Source organism: Taurulus bubalis (genome assembly GCF_910589615.1).
Source record: "Taurulus bubalis genome assembly, chromosome: 19".
Classification (NCBI taxonomy): domain Eukaryota; kingdom Metazoa; phylum Chordata; class Actinopteri; order Perciformes; family Cottidae; genus Taurulus; species Taurulus bubalis.
In genome coordinates, this window is record NC_136607.1 from 15,408,904 (window position 1) to 15,424,729 (window position 15,826).

A 15,826-nucleotide genomic window follows, 5' to 3' on the forward strand; every position below is an offset into this window, starting at 1 on the left:
AAAACAATTGTCTTAATGTAAATGGGGAAGATTATTGATGATATCCTTTAGCGACAATTTCTTTACCCTGTTCACCTGTAGTGTCTTGATGACATTTTACAATACGTATCTTAAAAGACTTCTTCTCTAAATTCATTTGTTTGTTCAGGCTCTGAGCCAGAAAGTTCCACTTCAGTTGCATTTACATTCACCAAACTTTCCTCTGCCATTTCTATCTAATCTCTGAGGGTTTTCACACCTTGATTTAAGCAACATTGTATTCCTATACACGTGGGAAATAGATTTTCTGTGGCTGTTGGCAGTATTTTCTGATTCATGGAGTGATAAAAAGAGATATCCCAAATTCCCTCTGTAAAAAAATATTTGACTCTAATATAGTAAAAAAAAAAAATTTCAACATGGCTTCATCTAATTTTCACATTTCTGTTCAGGAAACGTATGCAAATTTGCTATTTCTTCAGAAGACAATGCCTCATTTGCATATTAAACACCACATTTTAGAAAACTTGTACTACTGAAAATATTTGTCTTAATGTTAGTTATCAACTGAGAAAGTTAGTGAGTTAGAATGTTTACTCTTCTGTGTACTGTGGAGTCATCCTCCATTCAAAATGTCTTTTGCTCATTGTTTACTTCATTAGGATGTGTGAGCTTCACTGGGCAGAGTATTATATGTTCAGAGTTTGATACTAGACGGAGGTTTTCAATGTCTGGAAGTCGCTCAGTCCCGTAAATCTTTATTTTGTTGTATAAATCTTTGTGTCGAGAAGTTTGGATCTACTCCGAGAGACGTTTCACTATCTACAGGATATTGTGCTCATCCATGTTTCTCTCTCTTTTACGTAAACAGGGGGAGACAGAGAGCGGATGACAGCAAACCATGAGACCTACCTTCTTATGGCCAGCACCCAGAATGACATGGAGGACTGGGTGAAGACGATCCGCAGGGTCATCTGGGCCCCTTTTGGTGGAGGTCAGTCTGCACACACGACCACTGTTTTTATGTGCTGCTTGTTGATGCTAATGACATATGCAGAGGCAGTTTGTGTTTGTTTGGATGACTTTTAAAGTCCCCAGTAGCGACGCTGGAAGACGGATAAGTGTGTGTATTCAATCACCGCCGTCTCTGCTAGGTTCTTATGAGCAAGGCTGTGTGGTCTGATCCCAGTGACAGAATAAATACATCGGTTATATGGCAGAAAATGTGTTGGGACTGAACTCAGGACTGAAAGTACAACACTTCAGTTGCCTTGTGCACAATGATAATGGTGCAGCCTAAATCTATTTGCGGCTGCATGATTGAGACGGGACTTAGCAGGAAGTTCCAGGTGCAATACCGCATTCATTTTCACAATTTCAACTAGAGGTCCGTTGACATATAAATCAGCAAGTTGCCTCCTGTGTGTTTCAGTCCATATGGTGGGTGTCCCGCCACATGTTGGTTGCATCTCTACAATGCGAGGAATGCCTGTGAAGCTTGAATTTACACTCTCATGTCTGTATCTTCATCCTGTTTGTTTTCTCTTCCCATCCGTCCTGTTCACGCCAATGCACAAAGGACATTAATCTGTTGAAATCAATTACATGCGTCAAATAAAACAAACCAAAAAAAGGCACTGGTGATGTCATCAAGTGCGCTGTGATTCAAAGCCGAAGTGCACGGCGTTGTAATTGTTCCTGGGATCAGCGCGGTGATTACCGAGTGCCCTGCTGCGCCGCTAAAGTCCTGCTATTGACTTTCCTGGCTGCCATTGTCCCACATTGTGTTTGGAGCGGGGCACAAGTGAGGCATTTGAGACCGGACAGGCAGCGCAGGCAGCTCTCTGTGACACAGTGAAGGGGCGAGGCCGAGCCGGCCCCTCTGTTTTCAGTGCAGGGAGTTTGATATTGATTGCAGTTGACTGCTCTTCAAAAGGACGAGCCATTTGTCAAAGATGCCACAAGAAAGGTGGCTCCAAATGGAAGCGGTGCCGGACTTTCACACACATACACGGCACACACACATTGTCGGCTTTCACATTTTTGCAGTAGCAGCAGAGACTAACTGAGCCCTGATTGGCCGGTCAGTGCCCCTGAAACAAATTTCTGTTCAGAGAGTGACAGACAGGGAGGGGAGCTCCCCAAAATGAAGCCTGTGTTTGAGCTCGGAGCTCCCAAAGGTTTGCTGTCATGTCGTGCTGAACACTTGCTATGATATTGAATTAATTACTGGCCAGAGAGACAAAACGAGAGAGAGAGTTTGAAGTCATGTGCAGCTGTGGCCTCGCCATCTGGATCTTTGGAGATTTATTCCATGGTAATTACCCATTGTTTGTTTGTAAAGAGTTTAATTTGAGCTGTAGTTTCTGTTGGATTAATGCTATGTAGAGAACTGTTTTGAACTGTTCTTAATGCTAAAACACATACTGTGTATACGTAACTTTTTTATATCCAGTCACGTTCTCTAGAGCTTATATGGGAGACTTTCCAGACTGTTTTAATTGTTGGTTTGGACTAAAAATATCACCACAACCACCTTCAATCAGTGTGTGTCATGTCTGTTTCAGTCTGGCCACCGCATTCAACTTTACTTAATGAACAATTCCTTTTTAGTTTAGTGTAACACCACAGTGAACGCTACTTCACAGTAAAATGGGATGTTTTCCTGAGTTCTCATGAGGCTGTGTGTAATCCGCACACAGTTGAGGCTGATTTGTTTCACTGTATATAAAAGAGTATGTAACATTTAGCAAAGTGAGGAAGACGTTAATATTCGGATAATATCGCGTATTTGAGGAACATTCATTCATTCACCACACCACAGAAGAAGACAGATAGGAAGCTCCACAAAGGGAGGGGTGTGTGTGTGTGTGTGTGTGTGTGTGTGTGTGTGTGTGCGTGTGCGTGTGTGAGAGAGATGACGACGCTCTTTTGTGCCAAAGTCTTTGTAGTTGTGGTACAAGCCAGCAAACATGCATGTACACACGCACGCATGCTGTTCATCATTGCTACACACACACACACACACAGTTACATGTGACTCAGGGAAAACATTCCCAGACTCATGACCAGAACGTCTGGAGGGATGACCTCATTTTCATCCAGTCACTTTTTCTCTCTTGTTCTCTGATGCTCTTTTCAATACGTGAGGATATTCTTCTTTCTTTACTCTGGTGGAGTTTGACTTATTCCTATTTCTCTCTGATCCAAGATTTGGGAAATGGATACACAGCTTCACATATTTCTTTGTGACCGTTTACAGTTTTGTCTTATTTGTGCTGCTGTAAAGATGGAAGTGGAAAAGTCCCCAAAGCGACTGACCCTGAGGAGTAAGACAAGAGCACAAGACTTTTACATTTCTGAGCAGCAGCTTTTCCTATGAAAGATGATTGAAGAAAAACATTTACTGTGAGATGGAAACGAAGACAGTTTGACTGACCTGTTATTTGACTGATGCATCTCTTTTATTCCTGCATCGTTTTTGTTTTCCTTTCTGCCAAAACTGCCAAAACTGAGGCTGTTTTTTGGAAAATGCTGGAATGCAGACACTTTAAACGTTGCACCTCTGGTGTGTTATTGTATTACAAATGTATTGATAGGCGTTTCTTCCGGAAGTTTACAAGCTATGTCAGTTCCAAGAGGGGTGAGTATATCTTTATATACAATACTATTATTAGTGAAAAAGCAACTTGATGATTATATTGAAGCATTTGCATCAGTTGACTAGAAAAGCTGCAAAAACAGTGACTTAAGCCATGATTTTGCATCAACACCAGTTGGTTTGGAGCGGCTTCTTTCTGTGCCAAAAGCTGTCAAAAGCACGTGCGTCCCAGTGAGCTCAGTCAAAGCCCGTACGGTACCTTGTCGTACCGCGTGTGTGCTTGTGTGTGAGTAGCCTCTGTCTGTCTCTGGAGACCGGAAAAGTATGCAGATCCAAATCTCCCAGGAAGGCTGCCTTAATCCCCTCTTGAGTTGCATCCACATGAGACGGCTGCAAATGGAAATCAGGCTTTCTTCTCTCTTTTTTTAACGGCCACTTCCTCAGACAAAAGGCGAGAGGTACTCAGCGGGAAGTTAGAGATTTGATCATCAGACTAAGGCTTTGTGGGTGTACATATTTTTTTGCTTGGACTGTCTAGCCAGCCTTATCAGAATTATTTTTTTTTTCAATCAATTTAACTGTTCTCTTTGATGTGCCCTTAAGCTGCAGATGCAAGGCTATTGGTTTTTCTAATTCTTTGAAAAATGCTCTTTTGTCCGCTGGATAGAAAGTTAGATTGGGCAGGATATAAAATAGTAATGATATTTTAAACCGTTAAACTATCATTTTTGTCATTTTGAAATTATGCCCTAAATGATTTAGCTGTGAAGAGAGAAACGCATTGTATATATCTGTATTAAAGACATTATTAAACTACTGCTCTCAGCTTCTTTCATATAACCTCACTCATTGCACCCTGATTCCCATATTATAAATACAATAACAGGTTGATCATAGTGAAGAAATGTTCAAATATGGGGTGAAAACTAAATAACTCCATATCGATTCTTTTGAAGCATTGCTATTTATTAATGTCGTACCATCATGTCTTGTGTTTCAGGGATCTTCGGTCAGAAGTTGGAGGAAACTGTGCGGTATGAGCGGCGGTTTGGGAACAAGTTGGCCCCTATGCTGGTGGAGCAGTGTGTGGACTTCATCCGGCAGTGGGGCCTCAGGGAGGAGGGCCTGTTCAGACTGCCCGGACAGGCCAACCTGGTCAAAGAGCTGCAGGATGCCTTCGACTGTGGAGAAAAACCTTCTTTTGATTGGTAAGGAAACAGGAAGTGTACCGACCAGCTTGTTGGATTTAAGTGTATTTTATTGTGAAGTTAATGTATTCAGACTGTTGCATGGTCAGGTTTTGAACCTCTGGAACCACATGAGTGTTCCTGTTGGCCTGAATTCCTCCAGATGTTACAAATACAAAAATGGGCATGAGGTTTAGTTGCATTGTGTTTTCATAGAGACTTCAAGTTTTGCACCGGAAACTGTATTAATCCCTTCAAGAAATTTGGCTACAAATTAACAGTTCCTTTATGAACAGTTTGTGAGAAATGTTTTCGATATGTATATGTTGCTAACTTACAGATAGATATGGATGTGTTTCCTTTACCACACTGAGGGGTAACGGCCGGTAAATTGGAGAAAAAGGATTTTTTTATGAATGTCAAAGTTATTGTGCTAAGTGCTCCTTCTCATCCCCATTGTACCTCTTCAGTGCAGCCTTGTAAAACACAGCAGTACAAAACAGTGATCTAATGTCTGACACTTTGATGTCATCGCAGGTGGAATTAATTAACGGCAGTTCTCGTCTGCTGCTATTGTGTTTGCTGACTCACAGAGACACCTGAACCAGAGCAGTTATGTTATTATTTCCACCTGCCCTTTCATTTCAAATGTTAATACATTTATACAGTTTGGAAAGGTGATAGTTTTGCATTGATTTGTGCTAAATTAATTAAGTAAAAGTGGGGTCTTTTGCCTTTTATAAGATATCAAATATCCAATTTTATCTGTACAAATGCATCAGCATTGGAACAAATATTAAGCAAATGCAGGCACTGAATACATTCAGCTCACGCAGCCTTTTGTCCACCCCCACAGGTGTTTTCACTTGCTTGATTAGACCTCTCCTCAGGCTGCGTGGGTGCGTGAAGATCGTGTTCGATTGAGATCTCTCTCTCTCTCTCTCTCTCTCTCTCTCTCTTTCTCTCTCTCTCTCTCTCTCTCTCTTGTTTATGCCCTGTCACTCCAGAAAGTGGAAAAGCTGAAAGTCATTCACGCGTCTTCACAATCAAGTCAATAGGCAGTACTAGAAGCGTGATGATTTAAGGAATACTTGCAGGAATAGTTGGCGACGCCAGCAGCCAGGAACATGTAGCGCTGGATCTATTTTCACAGACAATGTGTCAGGATTGTTATTGAAGATGGGAAAAGCTCTGAGTTTGTTGACTGTCAGACACATTTGTACCATTGACTCCTGTCTCCTAACTGTGTCCTGGTTCATTCTGTAGTCACATAAAATGGGATAGCTTTCTTTTTTTTTAATACTAAATGCCGTAAAGATAGTTTGCTTTATTATTTATTCAACAGTGTGAATTAAACTCCCGATATACTTTGCCCTCAGATGCAAAATGTATTGTTTATACCAACTCCAATGAAAAGAATTGATTTTAATGACCACCCGCTTAGGGACAATTTATTTTAAATGTGACGGCCTTCATCCTTTAATTCAGGATGAGAGAAATACATGAAATATGCAGGGGCAACAACTACACCCTCCTCTGTCTCTACCAATGTCTGCTTTTTTTGTTGCTAACTGCTCCTCACCTTGCTGATTCCCTTGTTACCTCCTGCCTGCCTTTCCAGCTGCCTCGTTGGCTCATTAGTGTCTGAAGTGGAAATCATCTCTTTTGGCAGATCATGTAAACTGCCCCAGTGGGGTTGTTGTTGCTCCCTTGTTACCTGTCTGCCCTGTTGCGTATGAACTAAAATGTATAATTCTCCCACATAAAGTTCTTCAGTGAGCCCAACTATCTCATCTAGACTCCCAACATCGATGCTCTTTGTTTTTTGCCACTTATGGTTTTTACATAATTTGTCCTTGCTGCAGGAGTATTAAATGTGTGTTTGCCTCAATGCCATGTACCCATAATAATAAATAACCTTCCCATTTCTGTTTTGTCTTTTCGTCCTGTGCAGTAACACAGATGTGCATACAGTAGCCTCTCTGCTGAAGCTGTATCTCAGAGAGCTGCCGGAGCCCGTTGTCCCTTTCCACAAGTATGACGACTTTCTGGCATGCACCAAGCTCCTCGGAAAAAATGATGAAATGGTAAGAAAGGGCACAGATTTTCTCCTCTCCCATACCGTTATACTTACTTTATATACTGCTCTGTGGCCTTAAAGCTGGTGTCCTGCTGCGCGGTCATCCGTACTCTGCTCTGCTGTTCCGATACACAATGACTTTGTTGTGCCCGTCTTGACTTCTGACATCTAAACAGGATTTAATGTTCACGCCATAAAGAAAACGCAGTGTAAGCATCTTTCTTTCATTTTCACCGCGAGCCCACGTTTGTGACTTTGTGTATCCATGTGATTAGGTGTTATTTTGTATTTAAGTTTAAACATCTCTAGCGTACATAGGTTAGTGCTGCCCTTCCTTTTTAAAGGTCAGGAATCAAAGGAATTTTAATTAAAGTAGAAAAACAGTAAACAGAACTCCCCAAATTCCTGAAAAAAAGGTTAACAGTTTGCCTGTGGATTGCAGCAGGTTTTAGGTTGTTTGTAACCCTTGGTCTGATGAGATCAAACATATGAATTAAAAGTATATAAATCTGAATTTTGTTTAATAATTTGTTATTGTAAAAACCAATGCAACTCTATTTCCTGTCATAAAAACAAACCCCATTCCCTCAGCTTAGAGAATAAACATCCCTTTGAACACCGACCTAAGAAAGTGATTTGAATAATTAGTACTCATTGTTTTTAGATGAAAGATTTTTATGCATTTGTTCCCTTTAAAAAAAACTAATCATAGCTTTCTTAAAAAAAAAAAAAAGAATGAGCCTGATGAATCGTTGAAAGATTTGTTTCTTGGGCTGTGGGTGTGATTGTTGTATTTGCTCATGATTCATCAACTTGAAGCATGAATTTATATACATTTTATTTTCTTACACTTTCACTAAAAAGTATCTGCATCATCTGCAGGGTATAAAGGAGTTGAGAAAGCTTGTGGAAAATCTACCTCCAGTGAACTACAACCTTCTCACGTACATCTGCAGGTATTCATTAATTGTTATGCTGCATCTAATTGATATGCTGTAATCTAATTTTGATCATTACTGAACAAGTTTTTTTTGTTTTGTTTGCCAGATTTCTAGATGAAGTCCAGTCGTATTCAGGAGTGAATAAAATGAGCGTCCAAAACTTGGCCACAGTCTTTGGGCCAAATATCCTGAGGCCAAAGATCGAGGATCCAGTCGCTATCATGGAAGGTATGTATTCTTGCTGGTCATTTTCGATTGTCTTGGCATTTAATTGAATGAACATTTTTAAAATAACGGGCGTTCTCATGTCTTCAGGTACGGTTCTGGTCCAGCAGCTCATGGCCGTTTTTATCGGCCGCCACGACGTGCTTTTCCCTCTGGATGAGGAAAGCCCCACGGCCCTCGAGCTCGTCAACAACAACATCGAGCTGCAACGGCGACACGCCACCACAGCTACCTCCGCCAACACCACAGTGTCTCAAAACGCCGAGAACAACAACACGCCGGCGGTGCGGCAGTGTGTTTGGGAGGCACCCGAGTCTCCCTCGCACCGCCAGCAGGTGGACAACGGTGGCTCCCCGCGGTCAGCAAGCCCTCTCAATGGCATCATGGGACGCTTTGACATCACCCGCAGTCCGCCGCTGACTATCAAGAAGAACCCGGCTTTCAGTAAAGGCAGTGGGATTGTTACAAACGGCTCCTTCAGCTCCTCGCCCTCTTCAGACCCCAGTCAAGAAAAGAGCCCGACTTTGAACGGTGGTGGGAGTTTACCGGTGCGCCGTGCTGGGACGCTCAAGGGCTCCGGCACAAAAATGGGCACCAGCGGCGTGACGAGTGGAAGCAGCTCTGGAGGGAATGGGACTGGAGTTGTGCGCATGGGCATCTCCAGCACGGATGGGGTCACGGGGGGCGTGAACGGTCGCAATGGTCTCTGGGTACCGAATGGCTGCGTGACGTTACGCGAGAACAGCAAAATGCGTGACGGCTCCCATGGGGATCAAACGTCCAACCAGAACCGTCTGTCCACGTATGACAACGTCCAGTTAAACCACCATAACCTGCAGCAGCAGAACCACATCACCAACACGTGTCTGAACAGCAGCCACGAGGACAAGCAGAGCGTGGACAGCGCCACCTGGTCCACCTCCTCCTGTGAAATCTCTCTTCCCGACAACTCCACTTCCTGTCGCTCCTCCACTACTACCTGCCCTGAGCAGGACTTCTATGGAGCTCACTTTGAGGATCTGGATGGACCAGCACAGGACAATGAGGGTCCCCAGTCCAGTGGAGGAGGACAGGGGGAGGGCAGAAACAGCGACAGAGAAGGAAGTGGAGCAGGGAGGAGCAGTCAGGGGACCAGCAGTAGTAATAATAGTGACGGTTACTCTGTTGGTAATGGACCCGGCAGTCACAGCGCTCTGCACAGTTTAGTGGCCAGTCTTAAACAGGAGATGCACAAGCAGAAGACAGAGTACGATGCCAGGATAAAGAGGTGAGGTGTTTTGTCATTATGTCTTAAAATTAGGCATTGCCTGTTGTGTGAATGCTGTCCGTTTCCCTAACCTTGTTCTGACCTCCTTTGCAGCTTGGAGCAGCGTAACCTGGAGCTGGAGACGGAGATGGTGGGCCTCCACGAAGAGCTGGACCAGGAGAGGAAGAAGTACACCATGGCGGAGATCAAACTGCGCAACGCCGAGCGCGCCAAGGACGACGCCGAGCGGCGGAATCAAATGCTGCAGAAGGAGATGGAGCAGTTTTTCTCCACGTTTAGTGACCTTACCGCGACTGGAAACAGCCCAGCCGCCGACCCTCGCCGGCCTGATCGGAACATCTGGATACAGTGAAAGGAAGGCGGGGAAATGCCAGCCAAGACTGGGAAATGGTTTATTATATGACGTGAACATTACGAGGGCTCCAAACAGGATTTGGTTGTTGAGGGGAAAGTCGGGAAGTTGCATTGCAAAGGTTAACGGCATGTTTTAATTGAAGTATGTAGGCGTAGGTCTAATGCAAGCCGCCTATATAAATGTAGACATCACCTGGAGTGATGCCAGACTGATAATATCTGTAAATACAGCATTATTTAAACAGCTCGCGGACACACTCCAGCTCAGAAACCGGTGGTAATCCCAGTACACCATGGTCTATGATACACAGTACTATTATTATTTTTACTTTAGCTCCTTGAGCCATTTAAGGGGGGGAGGCAAAATGTTGAGAAAGGTTAAAGGTCATAATTCACTTTTAAAAATCTAACCAAAAACATCTTATTGTTCTATGTAATTCTGTATCTGCTCATGTACATAGAGGGAAACAATGCGGAAAAAAACACAGTCATATGTATGTAAAAAGAAAGGAAAGTAATACTTAAATGTGTATCTGGTATTTAAAAGTTATCAATGTGCGATATTTTATATTAAGACTTATCCTTGCACTTACATGTTTGTTAAGTCTCAGCAAGGTGGTACTGAATGTTCTGTCGGTCAATGTGTGTACCATTTAACATATACTGTATATGTGCCTGTGCTTCTGTGCTGTTTTCATTTACCCCATGACCAAAAAAAGAGCCTGTAATGTAAATATTTTATAGATGACTGTAGACACTACTAGTCCACGCTGTGGTGTGACGCATAATGCAGATGGGTATGGCACGTATCGGGTTGATACGGATTTAGGAATGTGTTGTAGCTTGTAACGATACATTTTAAGACTTGCACGATGGGTCATTGGCACAAATCCAAGATAAAATAAAATAAGTACATTTTGAATTTCAGTCGACAAATTGTCTCCAAATTGTCTCCCTATTAACAGATGTGTAGCTGCCATCTTGGGAATTACACTTCACGATCTACCTCTGAGCATACGAGATTTAAGATTTAAAAATAGTCGCCTATCGTCTTCTGACAATTTATCCACCTGACACAACAGGTTTTCATTCTAAACTAGCACAGGATAGCAAGCTGCAGCAGCAAAGTACCAACTCAGAGTTGTGTTTGTGGGTCATAACTGTGAAGAAAGTGGATGACAGCATCAAGTGTGATTAACATTGAGGACATTAAAAGCCTGTTGGCTGGATTCAGTAGCAAGTTTTGTGTGCATGATGGTGCTTGAGTCCGTGCGGGCCGGTGTACAATAAGTGAATGTCTGTAACGTGACTGCATATTGTTGAAGTCTTTATGAGTGTATTTATGTAGCTTTAAGCCAAATGCACACACGCGGTGTGGATTTTCTGATGGGTACAAAACATCCGAGTACAGACCTGAGCTGGATTTCTCTCAAAAGAAGCTGCTGCTGGCTACTCTTCCTCTGAAGACCAGGTCCCATGTAAACCTGCTGCTGGCCAGTGCAGGACATCTGGAATGTGCACATGAAGGGGGGGAGGAGTGTCTGAACAACTGAAGGAGGGAAGGGGAGCCTGCGCTTCTTAATTTGCACCCTCCACCGGGAAATAACAGGCTTAAGCCGAGCTGACAGCGGCACCTAGTTCTGTGAGTTCAACCCAAAAGAGCAGATTATGGACACAGGGCCGGAGGGAGAGGAGGACTGGGTTAGTGGAATATTTTCATGACATGATACTTGATACACAAAAGAACTAATTATGAATTAAAAAAAACATTTTTATTTGAGTCTGCCTTTGTTATTTACTTTTAGAGTGTCTCAAAACATTTTGTATTTAATTCATGAGTGGATATTAGTAATAGCACCAATTACTATTTTCATTATTGACAATTTTTTATAAATGATATGAACAGCTGGAATCGTCAAATGATTGTGGACTTATTCTTGCTTATTATTATATACTCCAATTGAGTGCTGTATGATAATTAGGTATTTGGCATGAGATATACTTGCCGGGGAACGACATTTATAGAAACCATATGATATTTATTTTACTGTGGTCCCAAATATTTAATTTAAATGAAACAGCCCATAAAAACTAAACAATATAGGATCTGTTTTGACTGGAGAAAAAGTATTTCAACATTGACCATAGTTACTAAACACAACCAGAGAAGGCATAGTTACCACAGTATGAAAGATAGATGGAAATATGTGATAGTAAACAAATCTATCCATCTTTATTATATTAAACTCCTTAAGAAAGGTCAGTACACTTGCTTTCATGCAGCACCACCAGGCAACATGTTATAACACATATTAATGACACATGTTCTCCAGTAAAAAATAAACAGGTACACTGTAGTCCAAGATCAAAGATTTTGTTTATTTTCAATCACATACATATACTATTTTTACATACACAGTTCCTTTAAAATGTTGTGTTTACAGTAACAGCTTTCAGTATTTTTTTTTCTTTTTCTTTTTCTTTTGCATTTGTTTTGACTTTATTTGAAACGCTATAGCCTGAAGCTTTGAGATCAGCGTGAAACAGATATTATTTTTTTCATTTTTTTCAACCTGACAATGTCAAAAGAATGATTCATTAAAACAGCACGGCGTAAAAGAAACAAGAGAGAAGGTAATTGTAAAAGAATTGAAGAGCAACATCACCTGATTCAGATGAGCTATACATGGTTTCATTACTGTAGAGTTCCACATTTAAAGACTCTAAACATTTCAGCATCGCCTGACCCTTGCAGTAGCTTGCCTCCCTGTCTGAGTGCAATAAAGTTTTTATTGCATTGTTGGATTGTTGTTATATACAATATGACTTAAAGAAAGAGGTGAAAATCAATATACTGGGGTTTACAAGTACTGAGTCCAAAGATGTTATGATGGCACAGCCGAGTACAAGATGTATCCAAACTTGTGAAATTGGCAATAATATTATGCTGAATGACACGTCATCCATTTTTAGATTACAAATAAATGGCTAACAGGCATGAATTTGAATCCTGAATCGACAAGAGATTGCTTTAAATCCCTTGTGACAAAACATAGCAGGATTAGTAGTTGACACGTTTCTAAATTCTAAGGTTTATGTGACTGAACGTGAATACACACATGAACTACTTCCAAACACATGACTGTACCGACTCTCCATCGACATTCTTATGAGCAATCCCACAACATCTTGTATTGAAAGAAAAAATGTGAGAACTTGAACTGTTCAATAAATCCATCCAGATCACATCTTCCAATTCAACCTTACAGACAGTTTTGTGTTGAACGCTGGTTAATTTGAAATCACACATACACACACTGGTGGCAAAGCAGAGCAGCAGTGACGTGAGAGAAACAATTCATTTCTACATTCAGTGCTGACGCCCCAGCTGTTAGACTCATCTCTACTTCAGGCGCATCGCACAGGATCAAAAGCACCTTTTAATTACAACGTAATTGTCTGGAGGGATGTCTTATAAAAAAAGATCACATTCAGAGAAAAATAAAAGGAAAGAATTTCAGTATCCGGACTCGAAAAGAAGAATGTAGTTGGGATGGATATGAATGCCCTGTAGTAATATCTGTGGTGTCGGAGTCGACTCAAAACACTTAGACCCCTTTTGTGAGAAATTCATCTGAACATTTTCAAAAACACAAAGAAATTTGTAAAGTTGCACCCTGTATTTTGAAAGATTGCCCCGGCCAGACCCTGAACAGAGCGCCAAGCTAGCCGTAGCTTATTCTGAAGACGCCACCCTCAGTTACCCTTTAGCTCTGCTAAGGTACTGTAAGTCGGTGTGTGGTTCACTGCACACAAGACACAGGCAGGAAGAGTGTTAACAAAGTAGCTATTAGAAGTTATGTATTTCATTTTGAGACATCGCATGGACAGCGACAGGGTGCTTTAGGTAGACTCCATGCAGAAAGTAAACCACAGTGCTGTAGCATCTGAACCAAATAACATTATAGCCAACTAAACAGTGCTGTTATCACACCTCGAGGAGGATGTCATGACTGGCATTGGACCATTATTCTTAAAAAGCGGCCATTTGAGTCATGCAGTTTCCATAAGCAGGAAAGGGAAAGTAATGTAAATAGTGTTTTGAGATGCTGGAAACAAACACAGATTTTGTTTCATGAAGGGACAGTGTAAAATCTTTGTATGTTGTCAGTTACCTGATTGTCAAGTGGGGACGGGAAAGCTAATCTACTATGCAAAATATGCATAAAGCGGAGAGACGTCTCCAAAAACAAACACAGCTTTCAACAGTTTCTGGAAAGTCTTTCCATCCGACTGAAGAATTATTACAGAACAGAAATGATTTCTTCGCTTGTGAAATGTTATTTCATAACCCGGCATCTGTTGATGGTTCTTTGCCCATAAACCCACACAACCCTGCGTGAGAACATGGAATATGGCAGTGGAGACCAAGAAAATGTGAACTATTTAACTAAGAATAAATAACACATGCACAAGTAAACAACTTATACTGTGGATCACCTACTTCTAGATTGAGTGTTTTGTATCTAAAGCATGAAAAGAAAAGAAACGCTTTAGTATCTGTAGGAACACCTAAATGCAATCAACTATTACAGACACACAACTGTAGCTAAAACTGTTGGTGTGAGCAGTGGATATATAGGATGTGTTTGAATGGGATGTACATCAGATGGTCTTGTCTCTGGGTGAAAAATCCACAGTTGGATGTGACCTACAGTGGTGGGGTGTAACTCAGTGTCTGTGTTTTCGGGTCCCAAATCTGACGACATTATTTTATGGGGATTCAGTTTGAGGAGAAATTTGATTAAATCAAGATGCAAAATGGCAGACAACCTTTCATGTTGTGTATAAACTAGCATAGGTATGACTTTAGCCTTACAATCTGAAGAAAGCAATTGGATTTCCCGCCACAAAAAGGTCACTGTCGCTGGCTCGACCCGAAAGTTAAAGCGCCAACATCTGGCCAAACACTGTTTTTTTTTTTATGTTTCCACCCACATTGGTGGCTCGGGGATTCGGATAGTTTTAAGGCAGAAAAAGAAGAAGCATAGGAAAAAATACGCAAAATAATTTAATTTCTGCACTTGCAATGCTTCATTCCAAAAGGCACTTGCCAAATTCAGGTTCCATCTATGAAAATAAATAATTCAATACATAAATCTTCCAGCTAAGAAATGATGTAGTCAACATAACTGTTGGGTTGCCTCTATCCAGTTTTATTGACAAAAACCTTTTTGTTTTTTGTGCAGTGTGTAGTGGAAGGATGTACATGGGTTTCCTTGAGAACAAAATGATACATTGCTACGAGGTTAACACTAATCGCCTGCGTTTAAACTTCCCACTGTATAATTTGAATCCCTTTCTAAAAGCCTTCCGTGTTTCAGACAATCAAATAAATAAGAATAGTCTCCTCGTGGCAACACAACAGCGAAACAGACCAACCACCTGTGCATGTGAAGGGTTATTGGTACACAATGACATGCAGGGCCGTGGGCCAGCGTGTTGTGGTGGAGGGACCGATCATACACTGCCAGAAGAAATAAAAGGGACATTACACACAAATCAGACTTCTTCAACCTCTTAAGGCGAATTTCATGAAGTCTGAGCACAATCAAAATAATTTATTTCAGAGTGTACTGACCCTTTAAGTCCCGAACTCAGCCCTGACATTTACTAATGTCTTAATGGCTTGCCTGTGGTTAACACACACACACACACACACATACACACACACACACACACACACACACACACACACACACACACACTCACACTCACACCCACACACACATACAGTCACTCGTCCTATCCTGTGACCAGACCCCCCCCTCCACCCCGCCTCCTCCCTCCCCCCATGTCCGGAGTTGAGTTAGTTTACATCTTATATAAACAAAAGTCTGTATACAGACTCATTTTAGCATACAGTGAGATTAGCATTGAGTTAACTCTAATCATGCAGGACTACAGCAATAGGCAGGGGCAACTGAGGTGGAAAGCGGTGATGTGGCAAGGTGCGCTAGTCAGAAAAAAGAAAACTCCCAGTGTACTGGCCGTCAGTCCCACTCTGTGTGCCCTTCAGCTGTACAGAATTCCATTATTTACAAGTAGCGCAGGAAGCGCCGCTCTGGGTGAGAGCGACTACATATCCCTGCAGAATAACCACATAAAAACACACCAATCAGGCAACCTTAC

The 15,826-nt window shown here is 41.8% G+C and overlaps 1 protein-coding gene across 1 annotated transcript; it reads left to right on the forward strand.

Annotated features, from left to right (window-relative positions):
- Positions 1–852: 852 nt before the first annotated feature.
- arhgap24 (Rho GTPase activating protein 24) lies at positions 853–11,351 on the forward strand. Its single transcript, XM_079234811.1, has 7 exons — positions 853–973; positions 4,581–4,788; positions 6,722–6,854; positions 7,730–7,803; positions 7,895–8,016; positions 8,104–9,280; positions 9,374–11,351. Exons 1-7 carry the CDS (start codon positions 868–870, stop codon positions 9,630–9,632), a joined length of 2,079 nt encoding a protein of 692 aa, XP_079090937.1. The 5' UTR covers positions 853–867; the 3' UTR covers positions 9,633–11,351.
- The last annotated feature ends 4,475 nt before the right edge of the window (positions 11,352–15,826 follow it).

Bases quoted from the DNA above. Each gene is read 5' to 3' on its own strand.
- arhgap24 (XM_079234811.1), top strand. From the start codon at position 868: ATGACAGCAAACCATGAGACCTACCTTCTTATGGCCAGCACCCAGAAT. The intron at 974-4,580 runs GTCAGTCTGCAC...CTTGTGTTTCAG, and splicing joins CTGGGCCCCTTTTGGTGGAG to GGATCTTCGGTCAGAAGTTG. The intron at 6,855-7,729 runs GTAAGAAAGGGC...CATCATCTGCAG, and splicing joins TCGGAAAAAATGATGAAATG to GGTATAAAGGAGTTGAGAAA.